Here is a 12,108-nt window from a genome sequence, read left to right on the forward strand (position 1 = left end):
ACATCAATTGAATATGTTCTTTTTTCAAAGCTCTTTTGTGCATTGGAAATGAAATGATTGTCTCTCCAATTGTCATTTCTTAACACACAAGTAAATATCCATGTAGCTCTCTTCCGCTGAGGTTATGCTTTTCCTTCAAATCCCAACTTAAAAATGTAATTCCATATTTATAAAAAAAATATATATATATTATCCGATGTAAAATATTTATATTATTTATATTTTTAATATTTATATTATTTATATTTTCAAACGGTTAATTATTTCATTATTTATATTTTTAAATGATTAATTATTTAATATATTAGTCACATGTAAAATATTTAAATACTCTTATAATAATAAAAAAAAAACTCTGATCTATAGTTAGTTATTGTAATTTTCACAATTGACCGAGTTTTGACAATTAATTTCAACTTTTTTTTAAATAATTTCATCTATTTGATTAAATTAAATTTATAATTTATAAATCTGACAACCTTCAAATACATGGATTTTATTTATTATATATCTTTTCACTGTTAATATCTTTAACATTATTACTGATTTAAAATTCTATTCGCCAAATCGTCGGTGTTTTATTTTTTATCTAAACCCAAGCCAATATAACATTAAAAAAAAATAAGTTAAGAAACTTAGTTAATTTTTTAATTTTAAAAAATATATTAAAATATTTTTAATATTTAAAAAGTTTAATAATTAATCATTTCATTAATTTTTAATTATTTAATATTTTATTATTTAATTCATTAAATTTTTAAAAATTTATTAATTAATTTTTTCATATTAAAAATATTTTAGTTTTTTTATAATATTTAATTATTAAAATTAATAAAAAATTAATTAATATATTTTTAAAACGTTATTAATATTTTAATATATTTTTTAAAATTAAACAATTAATTAAAAAAATTTTATATGTCTAATGAATTAGTAAAATTCCAAATATCCACATGACTTTTTCTTTTAACCATATGTATGATTTAAAACTCTAATGAAAAGCAGAGATGGATTTCAAAATTTTAGGATCAATAAAAATAGATCATACATTAAAGAGGGGGTATTGGGTATCCACGTGGCCTTCAATTGTTTAAAGAAGCAAACAATTGTTCGTAGCTCCGTACTTGTAAGAGCTTCCAGTTTTATAGATTCTATACGGTAGGAGGGGGTGTTGGGTATCCACGTGGCATTCAATTGTTTAAAGAAGCAAACAATTGTTCGTAGCTCTGTACGTGTAAGAGCTTCCAGTTTTATAGATTCTATACCGTAGTATTATAACCTTTTGAAAAGCATTTGCCCACCGGAAGTTTTGTTTACGGTTTTGCCCCTGGACGATCTTCTTCTCTTTGTATATTTATCGCCCATTTCAACTTCAAAGACCATCAGAAAACAGATACAACTTCTCAGTCATGGCGGTTCTTCATTGTACTTCTGCTCTGCTCCTCCTTTTTCTTTTACAGGCTAGCATAGCAAGTAAGTTTGTTCTTTTCTCTTAAGTTCATCAATTGATTTCTGGGATTTATTCTTCAGAAAAGCATTTTTTATTGTCTTCCTTGCTTCAAGTTTAACTTTCAGAATTTTTATTTTTATTAAAATGAAATTTCGTACATATTGTAAGAATTCATTTATTTTTTGACAAAATAAATTATCTCAAACGGAGAAGAGACTGATTTTAAAATGTAACGGCTAGCCTGGATTTGAACTCTGTTGATCCAAAAGATACCTTTATTTGGTTGCTGAGAAACGGTAGAAAATGAACGTTGTAATAAAAAATATATATCTATTTTTAAATATTAGGAGTAATAATCCAAAATTATACCTCACTGCAGACTCGGAACCATTCATCGGTGTAAATTATGGTCAAGTCGCGAGCAACCTTCCGCCTCCATCAGCCACCGCAAAGCTGCTTCAGTCGACCTTGATCGAAAAGGTCAGATTGTACGGGTCAGACCCGGCTTTAATCAAAGCCTTAGCCGGTACTGGAATTGGAATCACTATCGGTGCATCGAATGCTGATATTCCATCACTAGCCTCAGATCCCAACTTCGCCAAGAACTGGGTCGACACCAACGTGGTTCCATTTTATCCAGCTAGTAAAATCATCCTTATCACTGTTGGTAATGAGGTGATGAGCTCCGGCGACAAGAATCTCATGACGAAGCTCTTGCCGGCAATACAAAATGTCCAAAATGCTCTGAATGCAGCGTCTCTTGGGGGCAAGATTAAGGTATCTACAGTCCATTCTATGGCTGTGCTGAAGCAATCAGATCCACCATCAACCGGAAGCTTCGATCCCAGTTTCGGCGATTTGATGAAGGGTTTATTGGGGTTTAACAATGCCACGGGCTCACCTTTTGCAATCAATCCGTACCCATACTTTGCTTACAAGAGCGATCCGAGGACTGAAACTCTTGCTTTTTGTCTTTTCCAACCGAATATGGGGCGTGTTGATGCGAACACGAAGATCAAGTACATGAACATGTTTGACGCTCAGGTAAGTTTGCGTAAAGCGAATTGGCCAACCAAAAAGTTGCCGGGCGTGTCTTCATGTATGCTCTTAATCATTAATTATGTCAAAATCTATATAAAACCTATGTATATAGAGGCAATACTTAACTAGACCTATAAATGCACGGTGGTGGGATGGACATTTACACACAAAATTTCTTATCTAAATCCGGTTCATATGGACCCGCCGTGGAAAACATGACACTCTGTATATATATTGACATCCGGTTTAGATAAGTTCTCTTTTTTCTTTTTTCTTTTTTTTATAAAGATCCGGTCTAGATAATTTTTTTTATACATATGCATAATGGTTATGTCTCCTGAGCATGATATTTTTACTGAAGCAACATTTATTTACTACTCTCAGCTTGATGCTGTTCATTCTGCATTGGGCTCTATGGGATTTAAGAATGTGGAAATTGTGGTGGCTGAGACTGGGTGGCCTTACAAGGGAGATGACAATGAAGTAGGGACAAGTATTGAGGATGCTAAGGCTTACAATGGCAATTTGATTGCACACCTTCGATCCATGGTGGGCACCCCATTAATGCCAGGGAAATCAGTAGATACATATATCTTTGCTCTGTATGATGAAGACTTGAAGCCTGGTCCTGGCTCTGAGCGATCATTTGGGCTTTTCAAGCCTGATCTCACCATGACTTACGATGCCGGCCTCTCAAAGGGCCAGGTGAGAACCAATTTAAGAAGCCTTCTGATTAGGAGGTAGGATTTCACTTTGCAGTAGTTATATGCGTTAAGCTTTATTAATACAAGTTATTACATTTGAAGACTCCATCTACGCCAAAAACTCCGGAGACTCCAAAACCGGTGACTCCAACACCAGTGTCTAACAAAGAAACATGGTGTGTGCCAAAGGCTGGTGTTTCTGACGCACAATTGCAGTCAAATCTGGATTACGCTTGTGGACGAGGGATTGATTGTAGTCCAATCCAACCAGGTGGAGTTTGCTTTGAGCCAAATACAGTAGCATCGCATGCTGCTTATGCTATGAATCTTCTCTATCAAAATTCCGATAGAAGTCCAGGAAACTGTGATTTCTCGCAGACGGGTACCCTTTCATCTAAGAATCCCAGTAAGTTTCTTTCAAGCATGGTTTTCTGGAATTTTACATATTTTCTAAACTTTTCTTTAGATGAATGCTAAATTAGTAATGTTCATTCTTGATCTCTTTTATCTTGTAGGCTATGATGCTTGCAATTATCCTGGCGGAAGTGCCTGAAAACTTGAGAGGGAAGCTGCAAATAGATTGGTTGTGTGTAAAAATATATGGAGGATTCTCTTGCTTTTTCTTCTCCCTATCATTGTGTGATGTTTGTGAAGAAATTGTAATATATTCCTTATCAATGTATATTCGAATTGATAATGTACAAGATTAATCAGAAATCTTTGTGAGTTTCATTGATGAATTCTAATGTGGATCTACCTGAAAATCTCCTCTCTCACCAAGTTCAAATTCTTCCTTGAAATTCTGAAATTGAAGATAAGACAGGGATTTAACCTACCTCCAAATTAAATTGTAACGACCCTAACTTACACGTGCATTTCTACCTCAATAAACTTCATAAAACTTATTTAAAACATACAAGAAAGGTAGGATCTAGGCGTACCTCTTGGAGATCGAGAGGAAAGACGATTCTAACTTGAAAATGGGAGAAATCTAGTTCATTGAACCTCCAAGCTCCAAAACTTGCTCTAAACTTTAAAAATCTTCAAAACCAAGTTAAAACTTGTTAAAACTCGAAAGATTTGAGGAAGAACACCAAAACCGACCATGGGAGGGTATTGACTCACCGTTGGCCGAAAATAGGGGAGAAAACTCGCCCCTTTTCGGCCATGGGTCCTTTTATAGGTGGCAAGCCATGCCACCTTCGAAAGTCGAAGGCAACTCCGAAACGCATGCATGTTCGGCGGCTGAACATGAGTCATATTCGGAAGCCTAACGTACCCCCCTAAACTATCCCACGTTCGGCAGCCGAACCTGGAAATGCCTCCATGGTCTTTTTGATTCAAAACTCAATTTCTTTCTTACTTAAAACCTTAAAATACATTAAAACATTTTATGAAAACATGATTTTACTTTTCTAGAGGTTTCCGACATCCGAGATTCCACCGGACGGTAGAAATTCCGATACCGGAGTCTAGTCGGGTATTACATAAATGGTCAGCACAAATACTATAATTTCTTATCTATGAATTATAAATGGTAAGCAAGGAGGCTAACGCAAAATAATGTGTTTTTTTTTTTTTAAATACAAAGGCATAAAAACTAAGTACAAATAATTGGTGTTCTAGATGGATAGATTCGAGTTTAAAACACTCATTTTTTTGGATAAATTTATTCATTTTTTTCACTTTAAATATATAGAAAGATCCCTTATTGGCACAAAATAATGGCTTTAAAAGCTATAGAATAGATTGCTTAATATATTTTTATCAACTGAATGAGAAAATGAATATTGTGAACAAATGTGGTTTAATTAGGTAACTGTCAAGAAGTTTTGTTCAATAATAACATCTATATACCTTCTGTTAAAAGTCTAAAAAACTTCTATTAGAAGTGAAGAGGAGTGCTTCTCAACGATAGACACTGTACTTCTGTCCTTCCCAATTGGTTGAGGTTTTAGTGATCAATAGGGGTGTAAATAAATCAAATCGTTCGTGAGCTATTCGGGATTCAGTTCGATAAAAACTCGACGGAACTCGATTCGATTTCTAAACGAACCAAGTTCGAACTTAATTGTTAGTCTCGTTTGGTAAACAAGCCAAGTTTCAGTATTCGACTCATGTAGTGTCATTTTGGCATCAACTAGTTTACTGGAGTATAGTTTTACCGTCGATGAATCAAGATTTTTCTTGACTAAGCATATTTAGACTTTCTTTATGGATGCCTATTCTAGAGTTAGTGTTCGATCGGTTCGATTCAAAATTAAATCGAACTGAATAAATCGAAAACTGAAATTTTAGTATTTATAAAAATTAAATCGAATCGATTTTGATCAAAAACTGAATCAAATTGAATCGTTCTGATTTAGTTCGATTCGGTTTGATTTGATCGGTTTAAATTTTTAATAAATTTTTTATTTTTTACACATTTTAGTATTTTTTAATTTTAATATGATCTAATATCTCTATATTATTAAAAATAATATAATATTATCACTAATCAGTTCGGTTTGATTTTTTTAATGTTTTTTTATCAAAATCGAACCGAATCGAAATAACCAAAATTTTTGAAATTAAAAACTGAATCGAATTGAAATAAATAAAAAATCGAATAAAATTCTCAAATTAATTCGATTCGATCGATTTTTTCGATTTGAATCTAATACGGCCTACCTAGTTTGTTCTATGATTTAAATTAATTTTAATTTTACAAATTTTGATAAAATTGAATCAAATTAAATTATTTAATTTATTTTGATTTGCAATAAATTTGCATCTATTCAGTTTTTTCCTCTAATAGAACTGAACCAGTCTATGCTTACTTCTAAAAAATATAATGAATTATCAGTTTCAATATATTTATATATATGAAAACACATTTTATTAAAAATATTTAAATTCCAATCTATAAGATCAGGTAGAATTTAACAAATGAACCTGATTTGTTTTGTAGCCCCGACTTTGAAGGGCCCATAGATAACATCAGGCTACAATGCATCTAGTTAAACTACGTCGTTTGATCAAATTGAACTGCCACCTAATTCCTTTTGCCCCTTCAAAGAGCACAGAATTCCCGTTGTTTGTTAAGACGTTAACGCAAGAGAACAGAGTGAAGCAGAAGCTTTAGGGAAAAAAAAAACAAGAAAAAAGAAAGAAAAATCGAATGTGAAAGAAACTATGACAACAAGAGATATGGAGATTGAAGGAGATCTAGAACTGCTTATACCAGTCTCCGAGATTCCCCAGAATTCTAAGTGTAAAACGTCGACGTCTTCATCTCCCGTTGCCTCCCCTTCCCACCGTCTTTCTGGAGTCGAGGTTGATTTTCTCCACATTTATTTCTGCTGGATTTATTAAATATCCTCTCAGTTATGCTTCGTAAACTGTGCGATTTTGTTAATGTAGAAATCAAATGGATGTGACAATAAGAGATGTTTATTTGAATCTGTTTTATTATTATTACACCATAATCCAATTTTCATAATATTTTTTGACATTTGAATTTAAGTGAAAATAATATAAATTTTATTTTTGAATGAGAATATTGAAATATTTGTTATTTAATTATGTGTATATTTCAATTAATTTTGTACGAATTTCATAAAATATTTAAGAAGTGGAGCTTATATTAATTACATCCTCCAATTTTTTTAAGAAAATCAAACTTGTTATTTATGTTTACGTAACACACTTACTCCGAATTCAAGCAGGGTAATGGGTTTCAACCAATGTGTTTGGTTGCGCGTGCATGAGGTTTAACTGTGCTCTGTTCCTGGATATTTTATATTCCCTGGTAGAGAATGAAGAAATTCGAGCACAGCTATTGCTAGAGAAATTTTTATTTACTTGACAAATTGCTAGTTTCTATGGCTTCTTCTGTATGTGGTATTTTTAAGTTTACTCCTTGGTGTTGATACCAATAAAGTTTCCTTTTAAATAGGCAATATCAAAAGTAATACGCAGCTGGACTTCAAAAAAGTTTATGACAGGATGGTGAGTTTGTTTACTTTGTGTTTCTTTATCTTTTGGTTTACTTTATTAGCATTATACAAGTCCCCATCAGAATTAATACCCATGATCGCTTTCATTTGGAAACAAATTTTTAATATGTAAATTGAAAGTTGAGGAGCTATTTTTATGTTTTGCTTGTAACTATGACCAAACTGATTGCATGCTCGTACCATAGAATGAAGGACACATTTTGTAGTTTCTTTTCATGATATACCTTGCATTATTGGCAGTGTCATTCTTCTTCCAATAGCAGTCACGTTCTACATTACGTGGGGTTTTATTCGTTTTGTGGATGGTTTCTTCTCTCCGGTCTATGATCATCTGGGTATCAACATTTTTGGTAAGTAGTGAGACACTATGGCTTCTTATAAACGAAATTTGATAGCTGATATGTGTGAGTTTTTGTTGCATAACTCCCATGTAATTCTCTGAAGTAGAAAACACTGGTAGACAAAGTTGTGAAGTTAGTATTTTGTTTTCTTTTCCCCTTTTCTTCTCTTCCTAGAGTAAGGAAAGAAGGCTCAAGCTTCAGCAAGATGGGGAGAAAGTAACTTGTAATTCCTTTTGAGGACTATGATTGATTTACAAGGGCAACATCTTGTTGAAGTTTCTATGCCAAGTTGCATCAAAAGGATTTACTTTGTGATAAACAAAACTAAACTAAGTATGGTTCAATGCTGGATTATCATGTAGCAAACTTCGATTTACGTTAAAGTTTCAACAGCAAATTATGTAAATGGTTTGAAACCCGCAAATTGTTGGTCAGAAAATAATATTTGAGCTGAACCTTGAAAACCAAACAACTAATTTTCTTGTCAATTTGAGGTCTAAGATGTTAATTCACGTGATTATCCAGCGGTTCTTTTTCAAACTGTTGTATTAGTCTTCAAGCGGCTTTTGGATCTTAAACATTATATTTCATTTTGAGACTGATGCAGTAATCTTGCAGGTCTTGGGTTTGCTACATCCATCACTTTTATATTCTTAGTTGGCATTTTCATGTCGTCATGGTTAGGAGCCTCTGTTCTTACTCTTGGGGAATGGTTTATTAAGAAAATGCCACTTGTAAGCTATATATATTCTGCCTCGAAGCAAATTAGTGCTGCAATATCTCCAGGTAAGTCTTTAAACATACCTCGCACTCTTAGCTTCTAGTATGTGAAACTCAGCCAAATGAAATTCACTTTCAGATCAGACTACTAATGCCTTCAAAGAAGTGGCCATTATAAGACATCCTCGTATTGGGGAATATGCATTTGGATTTATAACTTCCACAGTAATTCTTCAGAAGAATATGGGTGAAGAAGAACTCTGCTGTGTCTATGTCCCCACCAATCACCTATATGTTGGAGATATTTTTCTCATAAGTACAAAGGATATTATCAGGCCTAATTTGTCTGTTCGAGAAGGGATTGGTATGATTTTCCAACTGAGGATAAGGCAATTGAATATTTTTCAACTGTAAATGTTCTCACAGATGAGTTTTGGTTTTCATTTGGTGCAGAAATCATTATCTCCGGTGGCATGTCAGTGCCTCAAATAATGACCACAATGGATGCACAAACTATTTCTGCAGAACCACTTTGCAAGTACCCTTCATCAAAAGTATAATTGTGGGAGCTTTTCTGATGTACCTAAGGAAGTATAACTTTGGGCCTCACATGAACGAGGTTTCATTCATTGTTTTTTGTTGAGAAATAACTCACAACCATTATGTCTTTTGTGTCGTGCACCCACATGCCCAATGTGTTTGATACTTTGATTTAATGTTAGTCTGTTCCATCACAAAAGAGCACCAATGAAGCAGAGTTCTGTGAAGAAACTAGATTGAAAACTGATAGACTAAGACCTGTAATTAAGAAATAGATATGAAACCATAAGTGGAGGACATCTAAAGAGAGAGACAGAGGTGAAAAGGAATTGAATGGAGGCTGAAGTTCTTTGGGCTTATTTTGGATTCTTCACCTTCTTCCTATTTGATTGTGAAATGTAAATATATTGCTTTTTTTTTTTGAAAATTTACTATTTAGTTCATGACATTATCATTATTTATAAATGTTCTCTCCATCAACAAAATAATCTTTTCATTTAATTTCACCCTCTTTTTCCATTAAAATTGTGATAAATGAAAATTGAGAAAATTTTTAAAATTCTAAACTACCATTCCTATAATAAGAGAATTCACTCCTCCAATTCTATTCAACTCTACCGTTGGAATAACATAAACAGTAAATATTGAACCAATAGGAGAGACAAGATATCTCATCCATCAAACCATTATTTAAAAGCATCAATTAAAATCCAAATAAAAAAAAACTCAAATAACATGTAGAATCAAACAACTACAATTAATGAAAAAATTGAAATATAAGAAACTAGTTTAAAATTTCTTCAATCAATTACCAAATCAAACCCAAAATCTAATTTACTTGCTCATGAAAAGCTGTATACGGCAGTAAGAAATGAGATTGATCGGAAGTAGAGGAGAGATTGATTGCAACCAGAATCGATAAACAGCCCCACCCACCACAAAAAGGGAAGAAGAGAGCAATGGTTGTTCATGAGTGCATAACCTCCAAGATTGCCCATCAAAACCTCAATCCAAAGTAATCCATGAAGATACTAATGTATATCCGTCCACAACATCCACTATGAGAATAGGGGATGCGATGGACTTCCGTTGACTAAGATGAAGGCCCTACTGAGGAGATCGATGGTGGGATAAATCAGAGAAAAATAAAGGAGATATCACAATTTGGTGTGTAGGTGCTATTGATGCATGGTCCCAGAGAGAAAGAGGCTATTCGGAGTCGGTTTGCTGGGCGTGCGATGGACCTCTGTTGGCTAAGATGAAGGCCCTATATCGAGGAGATGGATGGTGGGATAAATCAGAGAAGAATATAGGAGATATTACAATTTGGTGTGTAGGAGCTATTGACGCATAGTGCCAGAGAGAAAGAAAGGCTGTCCGGCGTCGGTTTGCTGATGGGAAGGACTGGATGGTTGTCATTCCCATTAAATGTGGAGTCGGGTTGCTAGCATTAAGAAAATTATTTGTCGGTGGGAGAAATGTTTTGGCAATTTGAAGAAGAAGAATGAATTAATATGGGTAATTTGGTTATTTTTGGTCTGGCGAAAATGGTAAAAAATGGATAAAAGAATTAAATCGTCAATGGAGTCAAAAGTTTAATGATATTTTATTAAACTTTTTAAATATAGAGACTGACGTAAAGTAATATTTAGAAATTAAATTATAATTTTTTCTTTTTTTTTAATAATATTGGGATTAAACTGTTTACCTTAATCTTTTTAGTTCATGTTTGCACAATATAGCATATCTGATTATTTCTCGGAGCAAACGGTGACATTTGAAATAAAAATTAGAAGATCTACATCTAAGTGCTTTGGCTTCTTTAAGAAAAAAATATACTATTAAAAAAATCATTTTGTAAACATTATATGTCCGCAAGAAAATATCATCTCTCTAGATTTCCTGGAGAGAGAGTTTTCTCTTAGTGAGTTTGATTTTTGGAAGTGCTAGTCTACTTCCTTCCGTCACTTATGGGTTTCTCACATTCTATCCAAAAAAGTTAAAATGTTCTGGTTGAGAGTGAGTTTTCTCTCTATCTTTGAATGGTTTTTTTTTATTACTTTTTCTTATCTTTTTATTGCATGTTTGTGGTTTCAAAAAAGAGTCTTTGATTTGTGTTGATTTTTTTTTCTATTAGTTCTCTGGTAGTATGTTTGTGAGATTCCTCTCCAATCTAGTACAAAAGCAGTGGAGATAGCTTGGCAAACGGTGTGGCATGGTGGTGGTTGGCAAAGTAGGAGAAGTGTTTGGGGTGCCTAAGAGTACAACTCCTACAACCTTAGGTGGCACTAATTGATCTATGAGGCTTTTGTTGACTCAAATGATGATGTTCTTGATGTGGCTTGCTTAATTTATGATGATTCTGGTGGTTACATGTGCTTTGTTGAGCTTGGTTCTTCCTTTTTAGAAACTATAAATTGTTAAGATCATAATTTTTATCTCTTTAAATTTAGATGAGAGTTTTTAAGAGATTTTATGATTTTTTTATTGGTATAGAAAAATCTTTTTATTTTGACCTCTATGGCTTTTAATTCTTTCGGTGGCTTGTTCATCCAAAGAGAGGAACAGTACTTCTCTTCTCTATTGAATTTTAGCTGGAGATCAAAGTTGTGGGTTAAGTCTTTAGAATTTTTTGTATTTGAGCTTTTATAGTTTGTTACGGTTAAAGGCTTGTTCCTTGTACGTAGGTTTTAGGATTTGCACATTTTTTTATAATGAAATTATATCTTTGATAAAAAAAGATTTTAAAAAATATTTTTTCATAATTATTTTTTTTTTCTTAATAAGCAGTTATTTTATTGCAAACTATAGTAACAAATTACAATTAAATAAGAAAACAAAACCACAGAACATTCTATACACATATGATATTCTAGACAAAACTCAACTTAGTGTTCTATTTGTGTCAACCTATAAATTTGTAAACATTACCTAATTTCAGTTTAATAATAAAGAAAATATTCTACAAAATTTTATTTATATAGGGAATTATTGCTTAAAATTAATATCATTTCTCATCATCCAAATAAAATAAACTGCGATATTGAATGTTATTCTCTTATAGACCGTTAACCCTTTATAATTAATTTTGATAAATAAAAATGATAATAATAGTAATAATAATAATAATATTTTCCATTCCTAATAAATTATAAAAACCTACAATTGAAAATATTTATATATATGACAAGGCTTACCCTCATAACGCAATGATGAATTAGAAATAGAGTGTGTATTATTTAGTTATAATCGAATAATTAAACTGAATTTATTTATTTATTTTGATAGATTAAATTTAATTTGATTTGATTGTT

At 32.5% G+C, this 12,108-nt stretch overlaps 2 protein-coding genes across 2 annotated transcripts; both read left to right on the forward strand.

Moving 5' to 3' along the window:
• Positions 1 to 1,313: 1,313 nt before the first annotated feature.
• On the forward strand, positions 1,314 to 3,935 carry LOC110615162 (glucan endo-1,3-beta-glucosidase 7). The gene is made up of 5 exons (XM_021756887.2): positions 1,314 to 1,473; positions 1,830 to 2,494; positions 2,876 to 3,196; positions 3,298 to 3,601; positions 3,711 to 3,935. The coding sequence occupies exons 1-5, from the start codon at positions 1,410 to 1,412 to the stop codon at positions 3,746 to 3,748; spliced, it is 1,392 nt and encodes a 463-aa protein (XP_021612579.1). The 5' UTR covers positions 1,314 to 1,409; the 3' UTR covers positions 3,749 to 3,935.
• Positions 3,936 to 6,256: 2,321 nt separating this feature from the next.
• LOC110615163 (protein LIKE COV 3) lies at positions 6,257 to 9,241 on the forward strand. The gene is made up of 6 exons (XM_021756888.2): positions 6,257 to 6,510; positions 7,133 to 7,185; positions 7,434 to 7,543; positions 8,153 to 8,320; positions 8,394 to 8,618; positions 8,708 to 9,241. Exons 1-6 carry the CDS (start codon positions 6,370 to 6,372, stop codon positions 8,812 to 8,814), a joined length of 804 nt encoding a protein of 267 aa, XP_021612580.1. The 5' UTR covers positions 6,257 to 6,369; the 3' UTR covers positions 8,815 to 9,241.
• Positions 9,242 to 12,108: the final 2,867 nt, after the last annotated feature.

This window comes from Manihot esculenta, chromosome 5, assembly GCF_001659605.2.
Source record: "Manihot esculenta cultivar AM560-2 chromosome 5, M.esculenta_v8, whole genome shotgun sequence".
Taxonomy (NCBI): Eukaryota; Viridiplantae; Streptophyta; class Magnoliopsida; order Malpighiales; family Euphorbiaceae; genus Manihot; species Manihot esculenta.